We start from the raw sequence: 26,191 nt of genomic DNA, 5'->3' as shown, positions 1-26,191 counted from the left end.
GGCTTGAGCCTGGTTATGATTCATGAATTGTACGGAGAGGGATATTGCTTTTGTTTCCTTTTTTGCTTTTTTTTTGCGACGTGATCGACATATAATTCTTGATGTTGTTGGAGGGTTGGGTAAGGCTGGCCGCTGGCTGGCCCTGAGGATATATCAGATGAGGCGGGCTTCGAAGACTATATATAGACCTCCAACTCAGTCTCTCTTTAAATCGAACCGAATCGAATCTACGTTTCTCCGCTCCGAGATGTCATCGATGTCATTCTCTGCCACGTCTGGAGTGGGCTGTTGGGAGAGCTGGACTGGAGCCATTGCTGTGCTGGCACATATTAAAAGGCGTGGATGCGTATAATTGGTTGCTTTGCACAAGGCCGTGGTAAGGCTGTTGGCACCTCACTCCCCTCGGCCTTGATGAGAGTGCCTTGGAATCTGTGTTTAAAGTAGAGTCGAGTAGAGACAATATTCATCCTATATCACTTTGGTTTATCGTCTGGTACGACAAACGCAATAGCAACTGAACCGCACGATTCGAGATCCCTTCAGTGGACCGCGATATAAGTTACCCGGTGCTTACCTACCTTCCTCACACCGATCGAGTACAAGAAATGTGCTTCGGCTTCAGCTCAAGCCGCTCAGAATCTTCCGACGAAGACTCGACTCCGCCGGTTCGGCAGCACTCGGGCCACAGGGTTTACATCTACGATCCGGAGACGAATACCTACTCGAGTCACTGGTGCACAAGTGACTACTATAGCAGCGCGCGGAGCAGTTCGATTATTGTCGTCCGTGCCCCTGTACCGATCGCTCAGCGGTATCAGTGCTCTTGCGGTTATCAGGAGTAGAGGGATGGTACTTCTGTTTGGGTTGAGGAGATGCTCGGTTTGTGGAGATTGTTTTGGGGATGGTGTGATGGCTTTGGTAGCTGCACTGGATGAATGGTGACATACAGAGTGCATCTGTTGAGGCTCATGTTGATGTTGAGATGATATCGGATAGTGTTTCCTCGCAGTAGAGGTGGGATTAGCATTCCCGTGGAACTGATTGAGCAGTTTGGAACCCTCGTGGAGCACGACGTCATACTCTTTCTGGCGACCGGGCGGAGTGCCGAATGCAGTAATCGGCCCGATTACCGCTTTCGACTTCCCGACATTTTCTCCGCAAATCCCCCAGGTATAAAGTCGAGTCGCAGGGCCAGGCCAGGAGCAGGATATTATCGTTCTTTTTGATACTAGACACAAGTCGCAATGTCATTATCAAAGCTTATATCAAGGTCAACTGCCCGCGCGGCGTCAACGTCCACTTCTGCACAGCTCACCAAGGCCGCCGGCGATATCTCCAGTGTCTTTCCCAGTCTTAGACCGGACTATAAACCCGAGCCGCTGCCGCCGAGGTTCGCAGAACTGAAGGAGAGACTGTTCCGCGAGAATGAGGATGCGCTGAAGAGGAGCTGGGAGAGGCTTCTTCCGAGCTTGGAAGAGGAAGTGCAAAAGATCAAGGCTAAAGGCTCTGGGGTGAGTATCTCTGAGTCTATTTCAATGACTCGACTGACTGGTCTAGATTATTCCCTCTGTCGAATATGCTGATGTCGTGTCGGGGAACATCTCCAAAGAAAGCCTTGCTGAAATCCGTCACCGCGGATCCGTGGTGATCAGGAACGTTGTACCCCGGAAAGAGGCAAGACAATGGAAGGAGAGAGTCGAGGACTACGTCACAGCCAACAAAGAGCGAGTCAAGGCTTTTCCTCCAGATTCGCCCGCAGTGTTCGAGCTATACTGGACCCCATCGCAAGTAGAGGCTCGAGCCCACTCTAACGTGCTCGAGACACAGCGGTTCCTGCAGCGTCTGTGGCATTCATCAGATCCAAACACGCGGATCTCAACACGGAACCCACTCTCATATGCGGACCGACTGCGGATTCGGCAGCCAGGTGATGGCAAATTCACCCTTGGCCCTCACATCGACGGAGGCTCGCTAGAGCGCTGGGAAGACCCGGAGTATTCACGCGTGTACGCCAAAATCCTGGAAGGAAAGTGGGAAGAGTATGACGCGTGGGACGCAAAGCACCGACTCAATGCCAAGATGGATCTGTACAACGGTGCAGGAGCCTGCTCGATGCTGCGATTCTTCCAAGGCTGGCTGTCCATGTCCAAGACCGCTCCTGGCGAAGGCTCGCTGCATGTCTGCCCGATGATCGTGCACAGCACTGCCTACACAATCCTCAGGCCATTTTTCGACACGCAGTCCTTGCAGCCATCATTGGATGCGACTTTCCCTGGCTCAGTTCCAGGAGCATGCCAGGAATATAACCCCGTCACTCATCCGCATCTCGAGTTGGAAACAACCATGGTCTCTGTTCCAGAGGTGGAGCCCGGTGACTATGTAGCCTGGCACTGCGACTCATTGCACTCGGTGGATAAGGAACACCGTGGCAAGAGCGATTCGAGTGTTATGTACATCCCTGCGACCCCAATGTGCGATATGAACGTGGACTATCTGCTCAAGCAGCGGAGGGCGGCCCTGGATTACTCACCCCCATGGGATTTCCCTGGAGCTGGCGGACCGGGTGAAATTGGCTTCAAGGGTGCAGTGGACTGGAACTCGGTCAATGTTGAAGGCCAGCGAGCGATGGGATTAGGATCACAGCCTTGGGAGGTCACAGACGACATGACTGAGGGAGAGAAGAAGGCTGTCGAGGCCGCCAACATGGCGTGTTTTGCATAACTTGAAAAGGACATCATAAATATTAGCCATTTGATGTATTCCACGATGCATAGTTAGTAGAATACTGTAGAACCGATAGAACTGGACAACGATTGGGTAGAAGGCTTGTAACCAGATGCTGTGAAGGCGGAGAATGAAGCTAAAGCTCGGAGGCAGCCGTCGGGAGCTCCGCCAAAGTTGCGACCTCGCCTTTCCTCACCACGACAACCCCCTCAATGACCCCTCCGCATCAGTGCTAATCATCATGTGGCTGCGGGCGACATTCCTTTTGGTCGCCTCGTGCGTCCCTTCGACGCTTGCCATCTACCCTGACGAGGTTGGGCACATCGACTTTCACCACGCCCTGCTCGGTGCTCCCTCGTCCAGATCGACCTTCTTCCACCGGCCATCCTCGTCGTCAAACGCTGCCCTCCTTTACACGCTCTCCGAAAAATCGCTCCTCGGTGCTGTCAATCCGAAAGATGGAACTCTCCTGTGGAGGCAGAACGTTTCTCGTTCCGCCGTGCCTGCCGAACAGCCTGAAGGAATATTACGTGCATCTGGCGGATTGAACGCCGTCGTTAGCGGATTCGGAGATTACATTACAGCCTGGAGTGCTCTAGATGGAAAAATCATCTGGGAAAATTGGTCTCCAGGCATGCCAGTGGTTGATCTTGAACTTCTGGAGCTGGAAGACGCCAGCGCCGCTCCGTCAGTGAGAGACGCGATTGCGCTTTCTGGTGGTCGGGCGGGTTCGATCAAGAGATTAGATGGAACGACCGGTGAGATCAAGTGGGAGCATCATGATGAGAGGTCTGTGCGATTGTCCTCTACAGCGATTGAAAGCTGACAAATTTCATTAGCGGTGATATCGCTTTCCAGGTGTCTTCCTCCTCGACCGACGTATTCTACATCTCCCTACAACCAGCTTTATTGAAAGGCTACAAAATCCGCGTTACCTCCCTTGATCCCCTGACCGGTCGGCAAACTCAACAGCAGGTTCTCAATTCCGATAGCGATGTTACTGGTCCCGAATCGGTCCTTTTCGTTGGCGCCAACAATGCGTTCCCTGTTATTGCCTGGGCGGACAAGGCGCACAAGACACTCAAGGTGAACGTCATCGGCACCAAGCAAGTGACTTCAGTCAACATCGAAAACTCCAGCGGAGATGAGATCAAGTCCATCCAGCTTCACGCACCGAAGACACTCAACGCACTACCCCACTTCCTTGTCCAGTACCAAACCGCAACCGGCTCCTGGGCTGAGGTGTATCATGTCGACCTCAAGACTTCGATTGTCTCAAAGGCGTACAGCCTTCCATATCTGAAGGGCTGGTCTGTGTTTGCTACTGATACCAAGGATGCTAACGTATACTTTACCCGGGTTACCGAGACCGAGACCTCTGTCGTCTCATCCGCTTCTCACGGTATCCTTGGAAGATGGACTCAGTCCTCACCACTCGATCGCGCCGTGCATGCCGTTTCTGAGGTGGCTGTAAAGGGTGAATCAGTGGCTGCTCGCTCGGCTGTCACTTTGGAATCTGGAGATTGGCAGTTGATTCAAAACGGCGCGGTTGGGTGGACTAGGCCTGAGGCGCTGTCTGGTGCATTGGCCGCAACCTGGGCTGAGACAGACGGACAGAAGGATCTGGCCCACCAGCTAGAAGTTGAGGGTCATGAGAACATTTTGACAGCCTACACACACCGTGTCCAGCGCCATCTCCATGACCTTCAGTATCTTCCCGACTGGCTGAAAGAGCTTCCGAAACGCGTTCTCACTAGCTTGCTGGCCTCCGAAGTCTCGAATCTCGACAGCTTTGGCATCTCGAAGCCTGTGATAGTGGCTACTGAGAACGGCAGGGTCTATGCTCTGGACAGTGCAAACCACGGTGCGGTGTCATGGAGCGTCAAGGCCGCTGAAGCAGACTCTTGGAGCGTCAAGTCTATTCGCACTCAGCCCGGATCTGCAACGGTGCACGTGGAGGATGGCAGCTCCGTTACATTGAATGTCACTACCGGAGCAGTCCTCCAGCGTACCGCCGCCACAGGAAAGCTCTCTCCGCTGGTTCCTGAAGGAGTGTCGTCGGAGCACGCCTTTGTCGTGACCCAGGACGATGAGAGAATCAGTGGATGGAGCTCGAAAGACTCTTCTACTCCAGTTTGGATTTTCCAACCCGCACCAGGCGAGAAGATCATTCGCGCTACTGCGCGCCCAACTCACGACCCCGTCGCCTCGATTGGTAAGGTGCTCGGCAACCGATCAGTACTTTACAAGTATCTGACTCCCAATGCCGCTCTCGTTACGGCCATTGGCGAGAACTCGGCCACGTTCTACATTCTCGATGGGGTTACTGGCCGGGTCCTCTACACCAGCACACACAAGGGTGTCGACACCAACCAGCCCATTGCCTCTGCTATTTCCGAAAACTGGTTTGCGTACTCCTTCTATGCCGAGGGCTCCGACCCCGCTGATCCTAGAGGCTACCAACTTGTCGTCTCCGAGATGTACGAGTCCCCTCTGGCCAACGACCGTGGTCCTCTGGGCGCCGCAACCAATTACTCTGCCATTGCCGACTTGCCTATTCCTCACGTTGTCTCCCAATCCTTTATCATTTCCGAGCCTATCTCCCACATGGCCGTTACCCAGACCCGTCAAGGCATCACCGTCCGCCAACTCTTGGCTACGCTCCCCGAATCCAATGCCATCATTGGAATTCCACGCCCTGTCCTAGACCCTCGTCGCCCAGTTGGCAGAGACCCTACTGCCGCAGAAGCCGAAGAAGGTCTGTCTAAATACGCCCCCTTCCTTGACTTCGACGGAAGATGGTACATCACCCACGCGCGCCAAGTCGCAGGTATCAACACGGTGTTGTCTGCCCCCACACTCCTCGAAAGTACAAGCCTGATCTTTGCTTTCGGAAACGACATCTTCGCCACACGGGCAACGCCCAGCCAGGCTTTTGACATCCTGGGCAAGGGCTTCAACAAGATCCAACTTCTCCTGACTATTGTTGCATTGGCTATCGGTGTTTCATTTTTGGCTCCTATGGTATGTCCTCTTTACCCATTGATCGAAAAAGACTAACGATTTTGCAGGCTCAAAAGAAGAAAGTCGATCAGCTCTGGAAGGCGAAATAGAGAAAATAGATAGAGGCAGAGGAGTTCTGCTATTTGATCTATTTTACATATTATGTGTTCTGATGAATGTATTCTTCCATTTTTCCTGTCCGTCCATCAGCACTCCAACTCCGTATCAGGTACCTTCGACACGACCACGTAGAGCCTCGTTCCACTCTAACCAAATCCGTTACCTTTGGGAATAACGTAAATAGGAGAGTTCCGAGGATCATGTGGCCGAATATGCAACTCTCCGAGTAAAAGAAACAACAGTAGACAGACATATCCATTCATTGAATCATCCTCACCATAACGCCAACATCACAGTAGCGTAAACGCCGAAAGCCGATTGATCGTCGCCCCAATGGATGTGGATCACAAGCGGAGAAGATCATACCGAATATTTATAGTACGCAGGCAAACAAGACAAAGATATCTCCACATGAACATCAACATCTGCTCTTTCACTTTGATTGAGGACTGCTGGACTGTACTCTGTACCCGCAAGCGCTATGCACGTTTGCGGGGACTGCGTTGACAGTGTCAGTCTGATCGTCGGGTCTGACAGCATGGGCGATCATTTACCTTCTGAGTCGGGATACACAAAGAAGCACTCATCGAACACGTCTTGGGAAGGACAGGATGGAAGGTTAGTAGGTAGGTAGGTAGGGCTCATAGGAAAGAAAGGGTATAAATATGACTCCAAGGACTCCCCAGTCTCTAATCCAACAAGACCAAACTACAAATACAACTGCAACTTGAATCTCCAGTACCAACTACCTCCAACAACCAACATGCGTTTCATCCTCCTCATCACCGCCCTCATGGGAGTCGCTTCCGCCCAGAAGGTATGAAGTCCCGCTAAAGAGCCCTTCGCAAGAGAGGGAGGCACTGTTTTAAAAAGCCTCGATATTGATGTTCATGTGTACATATAGCTCGCCAGCGGCAAACCCTGCAAAGCCGATGGTAGTCTCGGGATCTGCGAGTCGGGTCTTTGCGTGGTATGTTTCTTCTTTTCTCCCTTCTTATAGTTCTTCTTGTTCTCTTCTGTTCCTTTCTCTTTTATTGTTTCTGTGTTCAGCAGACTGCGGAGGTGCAAGACTCAGATGCTAATGGTCATGTTTGTCTTTTTAGCAACTGCCAAACGCGGACCAGGGTACGTGCAAATAGATTGGTTCGACAGTGGGATTCTTGAGGTACCGAAGTATATACAATTGAAATTGAATGAGGGGTGTTGGATCTAGTGTGGATTGAAGAGGTGAGCGGGGGCTAGTTCTGGCCGCTGGACGGACATGGATGTCTCGGGGAAGCATGCAGGGCCATGTCATTCATTAGCTATATATATAGATATACTATATACAGTATGTGAAGCTTACAAAGCGCTGTAGATTTGAGATTGTTTTCTTTCTCAGGCTTGCCAGAATCTATACCATACTGTGTTTTATAGGTAGTCGAACATTGACGGATGTGGTCAAGTCGCTGTTGTGAGAGGTCTATTACTTAATTATTACTCTAGATAGCCTGAAGGTACTCCACACTCTGATAAAGTACTAGGACTGAGGGGAAAAGAGTGCAAGTTGCCAATAAAATTCTATGTATAGTACACGAATGAACCAGCGGGATAAAAAAGAGGAACATGAGAGACCATTTGTAGAAAGATGCATAACGAGTTTCAAACAGCTCGCTATACGAAGCCAGACCGTCAACACCATGCAGATAATGATTCATAGCAAGAATTTGACGATCTCACACCCACCACCTTATTCCCCTCCACCTCCACCCCCTCCCCCTCCTCCTCCGCCGCCATCACCCCCAGCACCCCCACCATCCGCAGCCTGGAACGCATCAAACGCGCCGAAAGCGTCCCATCCATGGCCATACTTGTTTTGTTTCTTCTGCATTTTCTTCATCTTCTGCTTCTGCTTCTTGGAGAGTTTGGCGTAGGGGTAAGGAGCGGAGTTGTAGTAGTTCGGGTTGTAGCTGTAGTAGTTTGGCTGTGGCCGGTATCGCATTTGAGGAGCCGCGTAGGCATATTGTTTTGGCTTGGGTTTGGAGCCGAAGCAGAGACACATTTTGGGTGTTTGTTTGCAGCGTTGTTGGGGTTGTGGTTGTGTATGACGGGAGGTGGGTTGGTTTGAGTCTGGTATAGTATGGGCGGGCTGGAATAGTTTGTAGTCTTCTAGGATCGATAGATAGGTAAGGTCAATGAAGATAATTCAATATTTAAGATGGAGTTATTTTGAATCTGAATCCGAAGTATAAAATGTCCGGGGCCCACCTCACCTTAAATAACCATACCCCTGCTATGCGTATCTTACCCTAACAAGCGCAACTATGCGAGATCAAATCATATCAGCGTCTATTTCTAGGTCTCCAAGATGTCATTGTCCTGCCTCTGATAGCTTTCATAGTAAGAAGCGCCTCTGATCTCATGCAACGACGCTAAGCCCTGTGCCAATCATTGTGGCGATGCGGCAGGCAGCGGGCGGGCCATAGGGCTTGTTTAGTCCCTGAAGCCGCCACTGCGCTGTCATTGGTGATTTTTGCGACCATGATCTGCCAGCGCGGGGTATACACCTACTATTAGGCAGAAGATCTGCAGGTCTTTTTATGCAACATGATAGTCAGGCAAGGGTCATACTCACTCGCTCACTGCCCCTCTCTTTCCCCCAGTCCCTTCTTCTGTCGCCTAGACCTCCGCTCGATCTGCCTCGGCTGCCAACATTCAGACGGCGATGAGACAGAGCCTTCATCAGATCAGTCATGAGGTGAGTGGAAAAAAAAGGTTCTGAAGCTTATAGGAATGCCGTATCCCGCTTCGGTAGAGCTCTTCAACAGGACCAACAAGCACAGAGAGAGCCCAATCACCAGCAAAAAACCACGCCACGTCACCAAGTACAAACAAGTAAATGCTGCTAAAGAATCAGCGACTTGGACTTGACTTAAACTCATCTCGCACAAACCTAGCAGTTGTGGGTATCATAAAGGCACCCTCAAACAGCCGTGACCGAACAATAACCTTTGTGGTCGAGGGAAAGATTGCAAAAATGAGATCTCGAGCAATCTCAGGTCGTCAGTTAGAGCTATAGGGAGACGCCCTGTAGGTAGTGGAGTAGTATCAGAACCAGCTGGTGCCGGAGAGGGCGAGGAGGGTTAGAATCTGAGTGACGCCCTACAGGCAGGAATGATGAGCCGCCCGGACCGGGCCGCCCCTTCCTGATCAAACGCTCCAATTTGGGCCGTACCTTCCCGATTCGTTCTGTTGTTTTCGAAGAAGGCGCCATGGGCTCGGTCGCTCCTTCCTAGTCTGTATAACTTGTTCTCGCGGGGAAGGTGCGACAGGCTGGGTCGCTCTTTCCCGAATAAGGGCGTTGGGTCGTGCCTTCCTAATCTATGAAATAGGTCAAAAGGCAGGTGCAATGGAATACGCCCCATCGCTCTTGCCCTTTCGTGTATCTCTGCTTCTGGTACTAGCTTGCTCTGTAAGAGCTGTGGCCGGAACAGAGAATACCTAGGTAGGTAGGATTAATTTGGATGTCAGGTAAAAGTATCATCAGAACTACCGTTTCATTGACCCTGAACTAATGCACGGGTGATATACCTCGGCCATCGTGATACAGCTCCTTGCTTATGTCCGTGTGGTGTGTGATATAGTCAATTATAAGCTAAATCCAGGCTCTTTCGCTGGAGAGTTATGTTACTGATGACGATTTGTGTTGTAAGGTGGGCTATGGGGTGGTTGTAGATGAGGAGAGGGGAATGGTTGGCTATTATGAATATTATATGTTAGCAGTAGACTTGGCGTATGATGAATGAAAGGAAAGAGGGAAGGAAGGCTTTCAGCCAGCCTAAGCTCATGGTGTTCGAGCATTGACATGTGAATATAGTGTATCATATACCTTTTTTAATTTATCTTGAGAACTCAGCTGATTGCTGTTCCGGATCTCGTGTGCGTATCTGCTTAGGAGGATTATGGAGGGTTCGAAGGTGAGGAATAGGGAGGGGGACTGGGATTGTTAGGTTGACCTATTTGGTTTTGGCATGTGACAGTGGAAAGACGTACATACATCTTTTCGATCTGGGAATTCTGGGTTAAAGGGGGACTAGGAGAGCATATTGAGTCTGCGTCTGTTTCCCTTGCCAGAAATACCAAATCACCCAAAAAGGGAGATCGATAGCAAGCCGACAGCTAGAGGGCTGGCGCTCGTGAAAGTGATAGGGCCGTGGAGGATATCATATACGGTCATTGTAGGTTTACATAGTAGATAAGAATGCAAGCTTACAAGTAGTTATCCAGAGATAGTAACGGCCCATGGACTCAAGCATAATATAAGCTTCAACAGTCGCGAGAGAATCGCGTGGAGAACATTGTTAAGGCTTTCCCATCTATTATGCGGCAGAGCTTAATGCGTGTCTTCCCCGACACCCCGTTCTCAAAATCAACGGTGAAAGGTATTATATAATACCCTGATTCCGACTGCCATTCGCGGGGAGAGAATACGCACTTACTACTATACGCATACGTACCCTGCCGTTAGTCCTTCAAGGCCCCTGTCACCGGTTAATCCTGCAGTAAATCACGCTAGACGAAGGTCATCTGGGTAATGCGGAATTACACAGATTCTATACATATGAAACTCGGTCTATCACCTCACTTTTAGTCCAGGATTTTTACACATAGACTGCACAAGTCATTACGCAGTCGCCTTCCACCCGTATCAAACCGAATCATCAATTGTATTTCAGTTGACTGTTCACTCCGAGTCTGAAGGAGACAGGCTGTTCTCATTAAAGACAGACGTTGCTAGAAGAGCAGGGGGAGGACTATCACAGAATATCACCAGAACTCACACGACGCGCAAAAGTGCAGACGGATTGTAACCTTCCTATCACACGCACCTCATTCCTGACTCCACAAGACAACAGTACTCTGTCTACAACGCAGCATGATACAAACGCACATCATGAACCCCACACAAAGCCCAATACAATCAAGCTTCAAAGTCCTCGTCATCGGCGGTTCAATAGCAGGCCTCACCCTCGCGCACTGCTTGGACAGATTAAACGTGGACTACACCGTCCTGGAGAAACGAGAAGAGATCGCCCCCCAAGAGGGCGCTTCTATCGGAATATTACCACACGGCGGGCGGATCCTCGATCAACTGGGTCTATTCAATGAAGTGGCAAGGGATGCTGAGCCGTTGGTGAGGTCGCATGTCGCCTTTCCAGATGGGTTCGTGTTTACGGACAAGTTACCGGGGGTTGTTTCTGAGCGGTTGGCTTACCTTTCCTCTAATCCTTACGTCGATGCAGATATGAGGTTTTTTGTGATGTGGTGAAATATGCTAATGCTATAACAGGTTCGGATTACCGCTAATATTCCTGGAACGGCAGCGGTTGCTCGAGATATTATATCAGTCTCTGCCAGACAGTTCGAGGATTCTTGTTGGCAAGAGCGTCGTCTCTGTAGATCAAGAAAGAGGAGGGAATGGTGTTTCTGTCCAGACACAAGATGGGTCAACGTACAACGGCAACCTCGTCGTCGGCGCAGACGGCGTGCACAGTCTCGTCCGGCGTGAGATGTGGCGGCATGCCGAAGCAGAGTCGCCAGGCCTCATCACCGCAGAAGAGAAAGATGGTTCGTCTTTCCTACCACAAACCCCCGGCTTCCACCCTAGACAACAGCTGACAATCAGCAGGCCTGAAAGTCAACTACATCACAATCTTCGGTATTTCAACCTCTATTTCCGCCCTACAACCGGGAGAACAGACCGCCAGCCTCCACCCTGGCCGCTCCTACCTCGCCTTCCCAGACAAAGGCAAGGAGAGTCGAGTCTTCTGGTTCCTGCAGGTAAAACTCGACAGGGAGTACGCGTATTCTTCTACGCCGCGGTGGTCATCAGCAGATATGGAGAAGACAGCTGAGCGGTTCGCAGATGACCATATCTGGGCTGGGGTGCGGTTTGGAGATCTGTGGAAGAGGAGGGTCGGTGCAGGAATCACGAATCTCGAGGAACATGTCTTTGAGACGTGGGTCTTGGGGAGAATTGTCTGTATTGGGGATAGTATGCATAAGGTATGGCTATCGCCCGTCAGAATATGGTTGGACTGGGTTGGTTTAAGGAAGAGCCAGACTGATAAGATGCGTGAAACAAACAGCTAGCACCCAACACCGGTCAAGGCGGAAACAGCGCAATCGAAGACGCTGCAGCGCTCGCAAACGCACTTAAAAAAGCCCTCGACACCACCTCCTCTAACTTCTCCATCTCTCCCCCAAACACAATCCTCCAACCGCTCCTACGCTCCTTCAACGAAACCCGCCTTAGCCGAATGCAAAGCATCTCCAAATCCGCCCGATTAGTCCTCCGACTGCACGCACGCGAGACGCTCCTTCTCCGACTCCTCGGTCGGTACATCTTGCCGTATTCAGGAAACTTAACAGCAGATTTGTACTCAAAGGTTGTCGCTAGTGGGGAAGAGTTGACGTTTTTAGCGCCGTCGGCGCAGGCGCGGGTGGGCGCGGGGTGGGAGGAGTTTCATGGCAAGAAGGGAGGTTTGTCAAGGTATCTGGGGCTGACTATTGTGGTGGGCGTGGTTGTTTTAGGTTATGGTATTCTAGGCACAGGCCGGTCTTCTTTGATTTGAAGGTTAATCATACAGGTAACTAATTAAGCTTTGCTTGCGGATCCTCTGGAAACTTTTAAGCTCGGAGTATATCACACTAATTGAACCACGATAGAAAACTGTCATAAAAAGAAAGAGGAAAAGAAATCACCGACGGATGCAGATGCTCAACGTCGCGGGATGGGTATCTTATTCGGTCCAGTAACTCCAAGCCATAAACCAATTCGTTACCCTCGTAAGGCTGTCGACAGAATGCGAGGTTATATCATACCATAGGCCTTCTTCACCAATCTTATCGTATCCCTCCTACAATGGCTGTCGAGTTCTGGAGCTTCGACATCCAGGGCCTCATTGATGTCCCCACATGGCTTGCTGTACATCCATCGTGCGAAGAGTTCATAGTTCTCAATCTGGTTTTCCCTAAAGTCATAAAGATCGCTCTTCGAAATGCAAAGGTTTTTGCCGTCATGGTAGGCCTGTAGAATGCGAGCCTTCCCAGCAAAAGAAGAGACGCACAGGATCTAGGTAAAGTCTTAGCTTTAAGCGCAAACTCACAAGGTATGCAACGTACCGGAAAGTAGTAGTGTTCAAGGTGCTCGGGCAACGCCGCGCGCTCTTTCATGTATGCTGAAATAGCTAACAGCTCTGCTCGTGAGAGGGACTCTTGAGGTTCGATGCAGTTCTCGAGATGGAATAGATAGTGCGTTTGCCATAAGTCTTTTGCCTGTAACTCGCTGTGGCCCGCCCATTCATACGGATGCTCGTTGAGAAAACCGACTGTTGGAAGTGAGTAACGGGTATCATGCCTGTAGGTCAGGGCGAGTTAGCCTGCACCGTTCTATTGCAACTAGGAAAGAGAGCCTCTTACTTGCCGCTGACCCAAGGCGAGCTCTCGTCACGGTCACTGAACGCCCACAAAAAGGCGACTTCGACTTCACCTAGGTTATAACGTATACGATGTGCTTCTTCCAAAGGTTTGCTATCTGCGCGTGGTTCCCAGAGTTTGAGTTTCTTCCAATTAATTGTCGGAAGCTCTGGCTTTGAGAGTGGCTTGAAGAAAGTGCGAAACTTTTCGTCTTGGACACCAGTCTCAAGGTCGAGTGGGGAAACGCTGACATGAAGAACGTCTAGCTGAGTATTGGTCGCAAAAGTGCCGGAGGACTTGGTGACTTTGCGATAGATGCGCTGGAGACTTCGGCGGGCTACGCCAACCTTCTCTTGGCGGGCACAAACAATGGGGATTAATCTACGAACCTCTGCGCGGTCTTCCTTGGAAGCCGGCATAGTGTTTGCGAAGGAGAGTGATAAGTAAAAGAAGGTGTTGGGAGATGGGAGATGGGAGATGAGAGAACTCAGGACTTGAGGGCGTCGACTCTCGAGATCAGGGAGAGCGCCAAGGCTCCCCGATTGCCAAGATGAGCTCGGGACACCAACCGCGGAGCCTCCTTTCTCTCCTCTTTTGAAACACTCCAGCATTCACTGCCTTTCAGCCTCGGCTTTGTCCACCATGTAGGAGCCAAGCCATCTCGGGGTGTTGCAAGGCTGGCCGGTGGGAGAGTAAACCATTTCGCTCCGAAAATAGCAACCGCTGCATTAGACCTCGGAATATAAGAACCATAGAATGTCCCCCAGCATCTCGTCGAACACACACAGATAGCCCCCGTCTGCCTTGTCTTATCTCCTCGCGTCACGAAAAGCCCGAAACCTAAAGATGCCAGAGCCAGCATTACCAACTCAGATTCGTGATGCTGCCGCATGGGAGCAACATGCCACCAAGCTCGGTGTCAAACCCTCCAGCCTTTTTCAAATGCTGAGTGACAAATATGCCTCCATCATCCAAGATCGAAGATTCCAGTATGTGGCTTTGAAAGCTCTCTGGAAAATTGGAGTCCCGTTTCAATCGAAGTCCTGGGGCATACAGGACAGAAGCTATGCCCAGAGTATGCTCGATACGCTGCCAGGCTGGCGGGCGTACTTGGAATTGGTCCCTGAGAGCGCCCCTATCGGAACGATCTTACCGGTGGATAACAAGGACCTGGGAGATTTCAAGCTCATATGGTACTATCAGCAGATGATTCAGAGACTCAGCGAACCTCTGATTGATACGGAGAGCAATGTGAGGATTACCCGCTCGAAGAAATCCGATGACGAGTCCCAGAAGGGCAAGGCAGTACTCAAGGATCAGACCAAGGGCGCTACCAAAGGTGTCAAAGCCTTGTCGTTTGGGTCGAGCGGACCTGTGCCAACCCCGCGTGGCAGGAACTCCGACTCGGTGAGCTCGACCAGCGACCAGTCTCCTTTGCGTGGGCGTGGACGATCGCCCAGACCAAGAAGCCATCGGGATGAGGGATTCCAAGACGAATTGGAGGGTGATTTATCTAGCGAACCAAGCAGCGATCCGGACTTCAAACGGGCATCTGGAGCGTTGGATGTTTTCCCTGCTGCTTCCGACGAGAATATCATCAACTCTTTGCTCGTTGCCTTTGCGAGTACTGTGACGTTCTCATTCAAGGGGGTAAAGGGCCACTGGACCCAGGAACGAAGGCGATACAAAGTCCAAGCTGAGTATAAAGTCAACATCAAGAATAAGCAAACCGTGGTCAACAAAAAGCTGTATGAGGCACGCACAGACGGGCATTTGTTCATCCCCAACGAGAAAAACTCTTACTCCAGCGTCATTATCGAAGTCAACCCAGTTACACGCAATAAGTGCCCTAGAGTCAGGATGCAAGAGACAGCTCAGATGGTGGCCTGGATTCATGCAGAGCCTGACGAAGTTGACGAGAAAAGTGGGAAGAAACAGCGGTATGTCACTCGGGTTGTCCCCTTCTCAAAATTCCTTAATACAGCGCTGACAGGCATATATTCTAGATTTTGACGTTTGTTATTGTCGCAAAATCGGCACGAGATCTATTTGATCTTCGCTGAATATGATGCTGAGTATGTTGACTACATCACAAAACCCGACCGAGAGGCCGATTGCAAATCATTCTTGGAGATGAATGAGTTTGGTCCGTGGGATATATCGAAGCCATCCGATGTCAAGTACATTGCGTCTGTCATCGTAGCAATCACCCTGCAGTTCAGTAAGGGCCGCAACCTTCACCCAACTTCCTAAGTTTCCAAGATGACGATGCTAGGGGCTGGAACTCGGTCATTGTTATGGCGTTCCTCTTTCGTTTTTATCACAGCTAATAGTGGACCTGGGTTCGAGATGAACCTCCCCACTCTCACTGATCCATGTTTGCTCGAGTATCTGAATGCGTTGCGTAGTAGTCAGTCGTTTACTATTAGCGGCGGTGTGGCCCCAGGCCGGGTAGTACTAGCCCCCCCTCCTGTTCTTCCTAAGGTAGCTCTGGATAGCTTCATGATTCATTCATCTATTTCTTCGTGATGAAACCATTCTCTCCTGTCGTAGTCGCCGATAAAGAGTCCGAGGAAGGGGCTGTGCTCATCGACATCAGTGGTTCGATACGCAGTAGATTCTAGGTCCGCAGTATGTCTAGTATCAACCACTGCACAAAGACGGTTGCTTCGAAAGAATCTTGTTTCTGGTAGGTAAGTATCTTCTTTATTCTGCTGAGATAGTAGGTGAGCCTTGTGGCAGCTTTGAAAAATAGTGATGTTCATTTATGAGCTTGCAGGATGGCTATAGCTCGATTACCAGGTTTAGTCGAGATAAAGTACCCTGAACCCAGGGTACGTGTATAGCCAAGTCTATATGAGAGCCAATGATAGGGGTGGTTTTGCAGTTCGATCATCTTAAATCTCACTGTCCATCCATAACAGTTTACTAGTATTATCCAAACCTTGACCCCCACCACTCCCCCTACTCTTCGCTTCAATCCACATCCAATCCCGATATCCCCTTAAAAACATACCAATAACAAAGCCTTCCCTATCGGTCTACCTTCTCCAGCCTATCGGTAGCGCTATTGAGCTGCTGACCCGAATGAGCAAGCCGGTAACCAAATGACAAACTCAACATGCGTAGCCGCGCTATCAACGTTAGCGGATTTAGAATTTTAACAGACACTTCGTACAAGCCAGAAGACTATAGAATTATGAGAGACTGTCATTGAAGCAAGTTGCATTGGAGAATCCATCTTGATTGAGCCAGCATCCTCCAATTTACAGCACCGACTTCGCACAACACTCCCCAGAAACAAGCACGCTCTTATTATCCCTCTGATTCGAAATCGACACATCCAGCGCCGGATTCCTTGTAAAGAAGTTCACCGGCTTCAGCGTAACCATCATCTTCTCAACCGGCATGACCGGCCAATCTTCAACACGCGGATTATGCGTGGTCCCAAACGTATGCCAGATAACGAGATCCTCATTCCGTACGCTCTGCGGCGCCTCCCGAGTCTTGACCCATGTTGCCAGCCCGGATCCAGTCTCGGATTGAACGGTGTATTCGCCGGCGGCAAAGAGCTCGTCGTCGTCGTGCCGGGTGACCCAGATCGGGTACTCGGCGAACTCGGAGCGGAGGGCGTGGAAGGAGGACGGGTCGGCGAGGAGCATTTGCGAGTAGTGAGGGACGAGCTTATAGCCTACTGGGGTGTTAGTTACGGGGTTAGTGATATCTTCGTTGACGATTTTGAAGACTCGGGCTTTGCGATTATCCGTATCGAGGGGTGTTTCGTGCTCGATGTACTGTTTGTCAGTGACGTAGCCGACTCGTATGGCGTTCTTGGGGTCTGAGACTGCCATGGGGACGGAATCTTCGACTAAGACTGAGTTTTTATACCCGTCTATTGCGGGGTCGATGCGGAGGGAGAATAGGTGTTGATGGTAGGGCGCCATCACGCCGGGAGCGACTACCGTGCCGTAGGGGAAGGGGAGGTTTTCATTGAGGTTGATAGGGTTCGTGCTGAGGATCCCTGTGGCGCGGACTTCGTAGTTGATTTCGGCGCTTTGCGTGAACTGGAAGGCGAAGATATACTCGTAGTTGCTGACAGTTATGATGGTCTGAAGGACCAGCACGCGCGACCGACCTACTACAGCATTGTTAGTACGGTAGTTGGTGTGCTTCCACAGAATCCCGTCATCAATCTCGTGGCAACAGATAACTCGGGGTAGTTTGATCGGAACACCCTCGTTCGTGTGGTGGTAAGCGTCGAAGTACTTGATATGGCCGAGGCAGTCACATCCTTATAGCTCAGCATAGTTCTTAAGTTGGAATAGTCAGACTCACCCAACGCTAGGTTGTTCGCGTTCACCCCAGCACCATTGTTTCCAAAGTCGAATGCAGCCTTCCGCGGATAGGGCGCACGAGGGTCTCCATATGGAACAAACATTTCAGAACATGACAGCCTGTAGAAAACCTGTCTGCCATCATATGAGACATCGTGGATAGTCAGACCCTCACGGTAATTGAACCCCACTCGAAAGCGCCATTTCTCCCAATTGATCAGATTGCCTTCTGTTTTGAAGGACGGGCCCTGAGGTTGAACAACCTGGTACGGCTTCGTTGTTGTTCGACGTGCCGGAACTAGATCAGGATGATATTCACTTGAGGTGTGCAGCTTTCTCCGGTCAAAAGGTTTGATATTTCCTTAGCAGGGACCATGCGGTCATTTTCACCAGATGGTAGCTTTAGAATCCCAATTACCTTCTGCTCGTCGTCAAGTTCGACAACGAGATCCAGTGGAAAGGCATAGTGGTTGGTGTCGCCGTGCTCTTGCAGTTTCATGTACATGAAGCACTACGTTGTCAGTACTCTCAGCGGTGCGTATCAGAGAGGGCCTACCATAACGACTCGCCGGCTCATATCATGCATTCCATCTGGGGAATACGTCCAAGGGTCACATACAACGACCGCCTCCTCGGGAAGGTCAAGGTCTTTGATAGCTTCCTGTACTCCCGAATCACTGAGACACGCCTTCTCGCATTTTTTCATTTCACCTGCATCAACAAATGCATGCTTTCCGTCTAATGGCTTCTCGCCGAAGATGCTCCGATCCAAGAGATTTGCCTCGAGCTCTCGGAACTGCGTGGGTTTGTCGAGATAGTACAGAACGCGGGCCACCCGGGGCGGAGGTGGTGGAAGGGTAGTTCCTTGTCGCTCAGCATCCAAGTACCCAACTAAAGACCTCTTCGGAGGCTCAACAAGTGTAATGGCCCGGAATACGAGACTGCTACTAGAAAAGGCATCGCGCACGATTTGAGCGGCCTTGAACAGCATTAGACTGAAATAACATCAAGGATCGAGCACATACTAGAGAGATCTCAGCTGGTGTCAACGGGTCAAGAGGGTGCATAGGGTTTGCCATGCTTTCCAGATACTTGCAGTATAGAAGCCACTGCTATTATCGCAGGGATACGCGGGGTATTTATTGTAGTCCCGGCTCACAAGTCCTATCTTATCTCCTTGAGCTGCATCCTACCTTCGAACATGATGCAGGTGTTTCCTTCGGATCCGGAGTTGCTGGCCAATTGATGTCTTCTCCAACTGATGTGCGTGTCTCCTCCAATGTGATGCGCCGAATAGAACAGACTTGCGTCGAAATTTGTCAGACAAGATCGGAAATGCCTGCGACCGCCGACAATAGAAGTACTGGACTGGACGGTTATCGCAACCAACGCCGTTGCCTACATTCCAGCTTTAAGGTTAGTTGGCCGCAAGGTTCAGGATCGCAATTAAGCCAAGTTATTTCTCGCTGCAGTGGCAATTAAAAGGAGCTCGCCTCAGTCTACCAGTAATCCAGAGCTCAAGCTAGCATCCCTGTCGTAAATAGTATGGCGGATGAATGTGTGGTGGTCGGGCAACTTCCACTTTCTGGGACGTTAAGAGAAAGATGCTCATAATCTTTCGGTTGCTAGCCTGACGGTAGCTCCGCTCTGCTTAATTTATTTGAGCATACCACAGAACGATTATAGCAGCCAAATTGATGGATATCGAAGGGTCGCGAGTGAAGCAGTTGGTTGGTTGTATGAACAGCAATGGTTTGTACAGTGCACTAGTGAGTTATGCAGTCCTTAGTAACTATGCAGCGGGTCAGAGCGGAACAGCTACCACCTCAGGCATCAACCTGCTTAGGGTACGGCTAGACCCAAACAGGCTAAGCGAGGCGCGCACAACCGACCGAGCCAGCAGCGGGCGCTCTCCATTGTGTGCGAGCGAAATTTCGAGGTTTGACTTGATCGACTCCCAACGACGACGACAACCGACGACCCATCCCTCTCACCTCGCCCTTCAACTCCCCGTACTCCTTTCTTTCGAGGTCAAAAGTCGCCAAAATGGGTGGTGTCACCGTTCGCGATGTGGACGTAAGTTGTCACCCACCTGCTGTTTTCACCTTTCCTGGCAATCGATGGCTGGCATGGTATCAAGAGGAGGACATAATCAATGCAAAGCAACGCAACGCAGTCGATCGATCACGAGAAACACGGCAGGAGGAATCATACGATGCAAGAATTGCTTGAGGCTTGACGACCACGCTGGATATTTGATGGTCTGTGTGCGAGACATGAGACAGACGGATTGTGGGAAACGAATCGACCGACGACTACGACTGCGTTTGCGACTGCAAGAATAAGGACATTGGATTTGAAGTGCGAATCAGGGTCATGCACAAGCACCCGTTGCCGGGAAATGCGGAGGATGCAATCTCAGCGGGCCCGACATGTGCTAACAAACTCCTCCTACAGGCGCAAAAGTTCATCACTGCCTACGCTGCTTTCTTGAAGCGTCAGGGAAAGCTCCCTATCCCTGGTTCGTCTCTCGTACGCCTCGAATTTTCGACCAAAACTAACTCCACCAGGATGGGTTGACACTGTCAAGACCTCCGCCTCCAACGAGCTCCCTCCCCAGGACGCCGACTGGTACTACGTTCGTGCCGCCGCTGTCGCCCGCCACATCTACCTCCGCAAGACCGTCGGTGTCGGCCGTCTCAGCAAGGTCCACGGCTCTACCAAGAACCGCGGCTCCAAGCCCGCCCACCACGTCGACGCCTCCCGCGCCGTCGAGCGCAAGGTCCTCCAGTCCCTTGAGAAGATCGGTGTCCTCGAGCAGGATGAAGACAAGGGTGGCCGCCGCATCTCCCACTCCGGCCAAAGAGATCTTGACCGTATCGCCAAGACCACCGTTGACGAGGAGGAGGAGGATGACGAGTAAATTAGTGTCGGATCTTAAACTAATGAAAAAGTCCTGACGTTTTTTTACCTTCCACCTTTTTTTCTCATACTTCCACCAATCCTCTATATCCACGAATGCATTCGACTTAAGGACGGGTTGAAACGAGGGGCTAGCTCTGCGGTACGGTACGGCACACAGGGACAGGCAGGCGAAGGCGAACGGAACAGAGCGGGTTGATACATACTATGGGTTCGAAAGGAATGAACTGAGTTCTACACATTTCCACGTCATGTTGCATATTCCCATGTTCAATTGGAGGGCAATAAACTCTGGCAGTCTGATCTCGTACCGCTCGCCTAAGCCAGTCAGAATAGACATGCGTAACGATTGTCTCTTGTTCAGTAATTGCTCTTCTACTCCTTATATATATTCGGACCGTAAATCCACCGCCCTCTCCCCACATTACCCCCTTCCAATTCAACACCTGAGATATTCCTCTATTTCTTCCCTGACTGCGCAGACGGATCCTACATTCACACACCGCATTAGCCGCTGTCCCTAGCCTCTCAACCCAGAAGACAAGAAAAAGAAAGACACAAGAACTCACCAAATAAACCTGATAAAACCCCATCTTCAACCCCCCCTCACTCTCGTCAAAGACCACCCTCCCCGCCCAGGGCACTTCCACCTCCCCCTCCGGCTGACTCCTCAGCACATACCTGACCTTCCCATACAGCATAAGCTCGTTCTCGCCGCCGAAGTACACGCGCTCGGGCGTGTGTTTTCGCGACTGCACGTGTGTCCAGAGGCCGTGGCGGAGAGTGAGGATTTCTGTATATCATTGATTTCTTGTTAGTTGTTCTTTCTTTGTATGCTTTTTTTTTCTGTTGTATGCAGAGAGAGAAGAAAACTGGGACATACCATCTCTCCCCTTCGCGCTCTTGGGACCCATGATGAGCGTTGCGTTCTCGGTGAACGAAGACACGTACTCGTCGTGTTTGGATTCGGTGTCGCTGATGCTGTAGAAGTTTTCCAGGAAGGAGATCATGGCGGAGGCATTTTGGGGGGAGAGAGCGGAGGAGGAAGAGATGTTGTAGGACATTTTGGGTGTGATGGTAGGTATAATTTCCAATTCCTTAATATATTTGAGCTTCGATATTCTGTGCTTAGGCTCAAGAGAAAGGAAAAATTGAAGTGAGAAGTCAGGTACAGAGGTCTTGTGGTGGTACTGTGCTGTGATGTCAGGTGTAACTATCTATGGAGCTATGGAGCACGGTGTCGGGCCGATGACTGGGGATACGATCCGATCGAGGTCGGATGAGGCGGATGGTTAAATCCTCCGGGTTCAGGGGTGATGAGGGCTTTGGCTTGGATCAAAATTGTCTTTGATGATGGATTGATGTTGATTTAAGCTATACCTAGGTAATTGAACTGGATACGTCACATATCGGGGTTGTGAACTGTGATCGACGTTAGATCATACCATTGTAGATGTACTAGTTAGATATAGATCGAGAACTACCTCTATGAGAGTCCTTTGGCGTGTTCTATCTAAGACGACATAACCACGTCGAAACCCATGAGTTTATATCTCTACCTCTTTCCCAGTTTCTCAGGCAGTGGCAAGCCTGTATGGATAGTGTCCTTGGCCAGCACTATAGGTAGCTGCTCAAATGAGTCAAACTTTCGTGAGAGCTGCAAACGTGCAGCTCTAAGCTTTATACTCTGGTTAGGTGTCAATTGGTGTTCCTGGATAATTCAAAGCCTGCGCTTTGTTGTTCTACGCGCAGTGTCGGATGTTTATGGCGGGGTTTGGTATATTCGGAAGCGAGATCAATAAGATCGGAAAGCACTAAATTCACACTCCAATGTGAGTTTAAAGGCAAGGATCAAGCGTTCCAAGCTGAGATAGAGCTTTGCTAAAGCTCTGCGCATCTGCTACAGTCCTAGGTGGCTCGATGGAGTGTTTATGACTATAGTTTCCGGCGGCTTCGATCCTACGAAGTATATATATTGGACAGGATCATTAGATATACCTACCCTCAACACATAACTCATAAAAGCTCTAAGATCCTTTGGCGGAGCGAATAAGCTACGCTATTAGACAGCCCAGAGAGAGCAAATCCAGAGCTAGACAATCGATTTATTCCTTCAGGAATGTACGTCGGGGAACCGTTGCCAGGGCGAGATTGACATTCAAGGGTTGCCTCGTACGGAAAGTGGAAGAAACCTAAATCAAGGCGTGGCAGCCTTGGTGTAACCTGAAGATCTTGACGAAGATGTGGCACTCAGAATGTCGAGTGCAGGCCGTTGTTCGCTGTATAACTCTACTCGGCATGTCCTTGTTGGGCAATGTGGTTTCCCCTCAACGGCCCAGATGTTTGCTGCTCCGACCCTGTTGGAGCCCGGAAGTTGGTATCTACCCCTCATATCGCCTCGTTGATCTCCACAAAACAACAAAGCATAAGCTGGTGTCAATTGGCTGGTCTGTCCTGATAAGCGAGAGGGAACAAGGTACGGCTGATCTTCAGCTCTAGGCTCGCAGGGGTTCGGAGGAACCAGAGCAGGATAGAACCTCAAGGATGAGCGGGCAAAAAAGAATATTCGTAGTACGGGACACTGTACGGAGGATGCATTGAAAGTCGTTCCGAGGTGAATATACTCCGTCTGTTCTGAGTGCCCCGCCCCCACGGAACAGACCTGGGACCTGAGCGCACAATGCACAACGCGCGATGCCAATTCCTCATCCTGTTTGCCTAAACCTTCGATTGAATTCCAGAGGGCTTCGGCGGCAGCGGGATAAATTCACCAATAACGGCGATAGCGTCATCGGAGGGCTCAGCCAGGGCAGTCGGACAAGAGGCCTGGATTGCCGCGACCCGAGTTACCCCGCGTCAGACTTGTCCAAGGCGTGAAGTCCGCTCTCGGACATGCTGCAGCAGTGGTAATGTGGTAGAGAGAACTGTGTCCTTGCAGGCGCAGGAGAATCAGCAGTGCATGATTGGCCGTGTTTGCAATTGCGGTTGACCGGTGGCTCAATCGATATAGAGCAGAAGCAGTACGGAGTACCCTAGAGGAAACCCGTGCGAAAGTCTACCACGTCAGATTGAAATTGGGCGTCTCAGAGTAGGTAGTTACCCGTAGCCAGACTCCTGTGTAGAACGGTTCAATGGATATTGAGAATATTGAAGGCGAGTGCTCAGTGAAGATGGACTTCCCCACGTGCGGGAGCTGCGGGAGCAGAAGGGCTACCAAGAAAGCACCTACTCCAGGGCACGGGCACAACGCACTACTCTGATATGCTCGTCATTGCCTGCAGAGATGGATCTTCTGTCTACAGTCGACATCATCGTCTTCTTGTATCCTGGAAACTGTTTTACGGACAAGCCTACTTCCGAGTCCTCCCGTGCGTTCTTTAGCGGGCTTAGGGAGTGCTGGCCAATCGACAGGGGCACGGGCAAGGAGCTCTCTCTTAGAACAGAGCTGATAAGGCATCTAAAAATAATCGCTCAGCGTATTATTTCTCTTCTCCAGCTGACATGACTGACTGACTGACTGCATTCCCAATGACCTGACGATAGTCTGTGCCTCACTCCGTAGTAGTGCTGGGCTGCTCCTTACTTGCTCTCCTACCCCCTGCCTCTTTCCCCTCCTCCTTCTCCCTCTCTCTTCCCTCTCTTTCCCTCTTCTCCTTCCTTTCTTTTCTTTATTAAACAACTATATCTACTACCATAAGGTCGTTGTTTGCTACTCTACTCTTATCTCTTGGACCATCCATCCTCCACCGTCGCGTCCTTATCTCCCACCTAGCGCGTCGCATCGCCAGTGCCCTAAGGAACGAGGTATATACTCCGCAGTGCTACTCGCGTCTGCACGTCTCCGCCCACTGCCATCTATCACATCTTCTGTGCAGTAAGTTTATCCCCCTTTTATCCTTCTATCTTCTATTCTTTCAAAACCTTGTTTCTTTGTCTCTGGCTCGTATAAGCGCACTTAGTCATCTTCCTTTGTGCCGGGGTCACCTAACTATGGTTGGCTGAATTCGCCTCTGACTCACGCCTCAATAGATAAGCCACCGTCGCAGCAACGAAGACCAGTTTCTTCCAAGCAACATCATGGCTTCTCAGACTCCCACTTCTAGCATCGCTATGGCCCTTGCCGGCAAGACCGCCTCCGTTGATATCCCCCGACCACGCTCCGGTTACCCTGCGAATGCGCAAGCTCCGCGCGCCGGACACCCTGCGATGCTGCCTACTCCTCCGAACTCCATCTCTCCTACCCTCCCTCCTCATGGCTTCAGAACACGCGACACCGGTCGCATCCTGTCGCCTCCTCTTGAGACATCGCATGTGGACTCAGATATCGACCTTGGTGACGCGGGCGACCACGCCAACGCCGACCAGCGCAATGCGACGGCTCAGAGCCTTGAAGCCGCTGGGGCAATCACACCGGGGATGCTGGCGAAGTACCACCTCCCTGAAATCCTGCTGCAGCATGGTCCGCTAGCCATACGCCATGTGATGGGCTATCTCACCACTTCCGTACCGGGTTTCTCGGGGATTCCTCCGGCGAAGGCACGAAGACTGGTCGTCGCGGCGCTGGAAGGCCGAGGAGGCAATGATAAAGGCGATGTCTTGTATGAGAAGGTTGGCTGGGGACGCTGGGACGCGCGACGTCACGGCGAGCCATCGCGAGACGCGCATCGACACGAAATGTCGCCGCCATCAAGCCTCTCCGACAGCTTCGGCCAGAGAGGCATGCAGATTCCACGACGCGACAGCCTACACCCGTACGGCTCCAGCGTGACCGCTAACTCGGCCATTTTCTCGTACACCGAGATGGAGTTCGGTGGCCGCGAAGACATGCTCGAGCATGAAGCCGACAAGATGTCCCTAGACGGCATGGACCGTGACTACTGCTCTTCCTCCCCAGCTCCTGATGACGAGATCCAGGATGAAGACTGGGGAGAGGAAGATGTCACAGACGAGGAAGACTGGGCGCAAATCGGCGCCGCCGAACTACGCGCCCGGTCGATGAATAATGGAGGTGGATTCCCGAACGGACGACATCCACCACAACTCCACGGCGGCGGACCCGCATCGTCGTCACTAGCAAAGTCAGCACCTCGCGGTGTCCCTATCCAACAACTCGGTTTTTCACTCCCCAACAGCCAGGAACAGGCTGCAGTGGAGGCTCTTTTGCGTCTTGGCTCTATGTAATACCACCACCACCACTATCACCATCGGACGGCGTTCTGGCAGCAGGTCCATACAACCTGCGATTTGGATTTCATACGGCTGGGCCATTCACTATTCAACATACATATTCATGATTATACGACATTTCACTCACCACTTATCACTTAATATCACATCAAAAGACTGCCCCAGACCGCCGAAGAAACAACAAACTTCCACTCGACAGGCTCGAGGCTCTGGCAGCATTTGCATTGGGATTGGAACCGGGTTTAGGATTGGGTTTTGGGTTTGGGAATATGGCGTTTTATCTATCTTCTGTCTTCTATGTTCTCTTTTTTTCCTGATCGACTTGGATCATCACATGGACTACTATATCCATTCATCCATCTCTTTTGTGTGTGATCTTCCATGAGGCATATCTGAAATGATGGTCTCCGCAGCTGGAATTTTTCAGGGCAAGCACGAACCCC

The 26,191-nt window shown here is 50.9% G+C and overlaps 10 protein-coding genes across 10 annotated transcripts; 7 read left to right on the top strand and 3 right to left on the bottom strand.

The window, feature by feature from the left end:
- Positions 1-1,160: 1,160 nt before the first annotated feature.
- Positions 1,161-5,837, top strand: BJY04DRAFT_227938 (uncharacterized protein; the record flags this gene model as incomplete). The annotated part of the gene is made up of 6 exons (XM_073718732.1): positions 1,161-1,511; positions 1,558-2,688; positions 2,775-2,828; positions 2,861-3,513; positions 3,564-5,748; positions 5,796-5,837. The coding sequence occupies exons 1-6, from the start codon at positions 1,245-1,247 to the stop codon at positions 5,835-5,837; spliced, it is 4,332 nt and encodes a 1,443-aa protein (XP_073571145.1). The 5' UTR covers positions 1,161-1,244.
- A 726-nt stretch (positions 5,838-6,563) lies between these two features.
- BJY04DRAFT_189633 (uncharacterized protein) lies at positions 6,564-7,234 on the top strand. The gene is made up of 3 exons (XM_073711401.1): positions 6,564-6,664; positions 6,752-6,817; positions 6,951-7,234. The coding sequence occupies exons 1-3, from the start codon at positions 6,611-6,613 to the stop codon at positions 6,984-6,986; spliced, it is 156 nt and encodes a 51-aa protein (XP_073571144.1). The 5' UTR covers positions 6,564-6,610; the 3' UTR covers positions 6,987-7,234.
- Positions 7,235-7,643: 409 nt separating this feature from the next.
- BJY04DRAFT_189632 (uncharacterized protein) lies at positions 7,644-8,048 on the top strand. Its single transcript, XM_073711400.1, has one exon. It carries the CDS (start codon positions 7,688-7,690, stop codon positions 7,952-7,954), a length of 267 nt encoding a protein of 88 aa, XP_073571143.1. The 5' UTR covers positions 7,644-7,687; the 3' UTR covers positions 7,955-8,048.
- Positions 8,049-10,780: 2,732 nt separating this feature from the next.
- Positions 10,781-12,461, top strand: BJY04DRAFT_227936 (FAD-dependent oxidoreductase; the record flags this gene model as incomplete). The annotated part of the gene is made up of 4 exons (XM_073718731.1): positions 10,781-11,091; positions 11,177-11,454; positions 11,516-11,892; positions 11,976-12,461. 4 exons carry the CDS (start codon positions 10,781-10,783, stop codon positions 12,459-12,461), a joined length of 1,452 nt encoding a protein of 483 aa, XP_073571142.1.
- A 151-nt stretch (positions 12,462-12,612) lies between these two features.
- On the bottom strand, positions 12,613-13,769 carry BJY04DRAFT_189631 (uncharacterized protein). The gene is made up of 3 exons (XM_073711399.1): positions 13,309-13,769; positions 13,012-13,246; positions 12,613-12,961 (listed from the first exon to the last, which is right to left on the bottom strand). The coding sequence occupies exons 1-3, from the start codon at positions 13,722-13,724 to the stop codon at positions 12,701-12,703; spliced, it is 912 nt and encodes a 303-aa protein (XP_073571141.1). The 5' UTR covers positions 13,725-13,769; the 3' UTR covers positions 12,613-12,700.
- A 150-nt stretch (positions 13,770-13,919) lies between these two features.
- BJY04DRAFT_63505 (uncharacterized protein) lies at positions 13,920-15,443 on the top strand. Its single transcript, XM_073720778.1, has 2 exons — positions 13,920-15,245; positions 15,312-15,443. Exons 1-2 carry the CDS (start codon positions 14,152-14,154, stop codon positions 15,316-15,318), a joined length of 1,101 nt encoding a protein of 366 aa, XP_073571140.1. The 5' UTR covers positions 13,920-14,151; the 3' UTR covers positions 15,319-15,443.
- A 1,128-nt stretch (positions 15,444-16,571) lies between these two features.
- BJY04DRAFT_207686 (copper amine oxidase) lies at positions 16,572-18,706 on the bottom strand (the record flags this gene model as incomplete). Its single annotated transcript, XM_073713887.1, has 5 exons — positions 16,572-17,596; positions 17,641-18,000; positions 18,030-18,150; positions 18,196-18,618; positions 18,665-18,706. The coding sequence occupies 5 exons, from the start codon at positions 18,704-18,706 to the stop codon at positions 16,572-16,574; spliced, it is 1,971 nt and encodes a 656-aa protein (XP_073571139.1).
- An 865-nt stretch (positions 18,707-19,571) lies between these two features.
- BJY04DRAFT_189626 (40S ribosomal eS19 domain-containing protein) lies at positions 19,572-20,905 on the top strand. The gene is made up of 3 exons (XM_073711398.1): positions 19,572-19,715; positions 20,097-20,160; positions 20,210-20,905. The coding sequence occupies exons 1-3, from the start codon at positions 19,686-19,688 to the stop codon at positions 20,560-20,562; spliced, it is 447 nt and encodes a 148-aa protein (XP_073571138.1). The 5' UTR covers positions 19,572-19,685; the 3' UTR covers positions 20,563-20,905.
- A 115-nt stretch (positions 20,906-21,020) lies between these two features.
- BJY04DRAFT_218492 (uncharacterized protein) lies at positions 21,021-21,625 on the bottom strand (the record flags this gene model as incomplete). Its single annotated transcript, XM_073716319.1, has 3 exons — positions 21,021-21,050; positions 21,131-21,354; positions 21,445-21,625. 3 exons carry the CDS (start codon positions 21,623-21,625, stop codon positions 21,021-21,023), a joined length of 435 nt encoding a protein of 144 aa, XP_073571137.1.
- A 2,441-nt stretch (positions 21,626-24,066) lies between these two features.
- Positions 24,067-26,171, top strand: BJY04DRAFT_63409 (uncharacterized protein). Its single transcript, XM_073720777.1, has one exon. The coding sequence runs from the start codon at positions 24,639-24,641 to the stop codon at positions 25,740-25,742; it is 1,104 nt and encodes a 367-aa protein (XP_073571136.1). The 5' UTR covers positions 24,067-24,638; the 3' UTR covers positions 25,743-26,171.
- The last annotated feature ends 20 nt before the right edge of the window (positions 26,172-26,191 follow it).

The sequence above is a fragment of the Aspergillus karnatakaensis genome, assembly GCF_047715665.1.
Source record: "Aspergillus karnatakaensis strain CBS 102800 unplaced genomic scaffold BJY04scaffold_25, whole genome shotgun sequence".
Lineage (NCBI taxonomy): Eukaryota > Fungi > Ascomycota > Eurotiomycetes > Eurotiales > Aspergillaceae > Aspergillus > Aspergillus karnatakaensis.
Note: the sequence above shows the minus strand (reverse complement) of the source record. Positions and strands in the feature narration are given on the sequence as shown.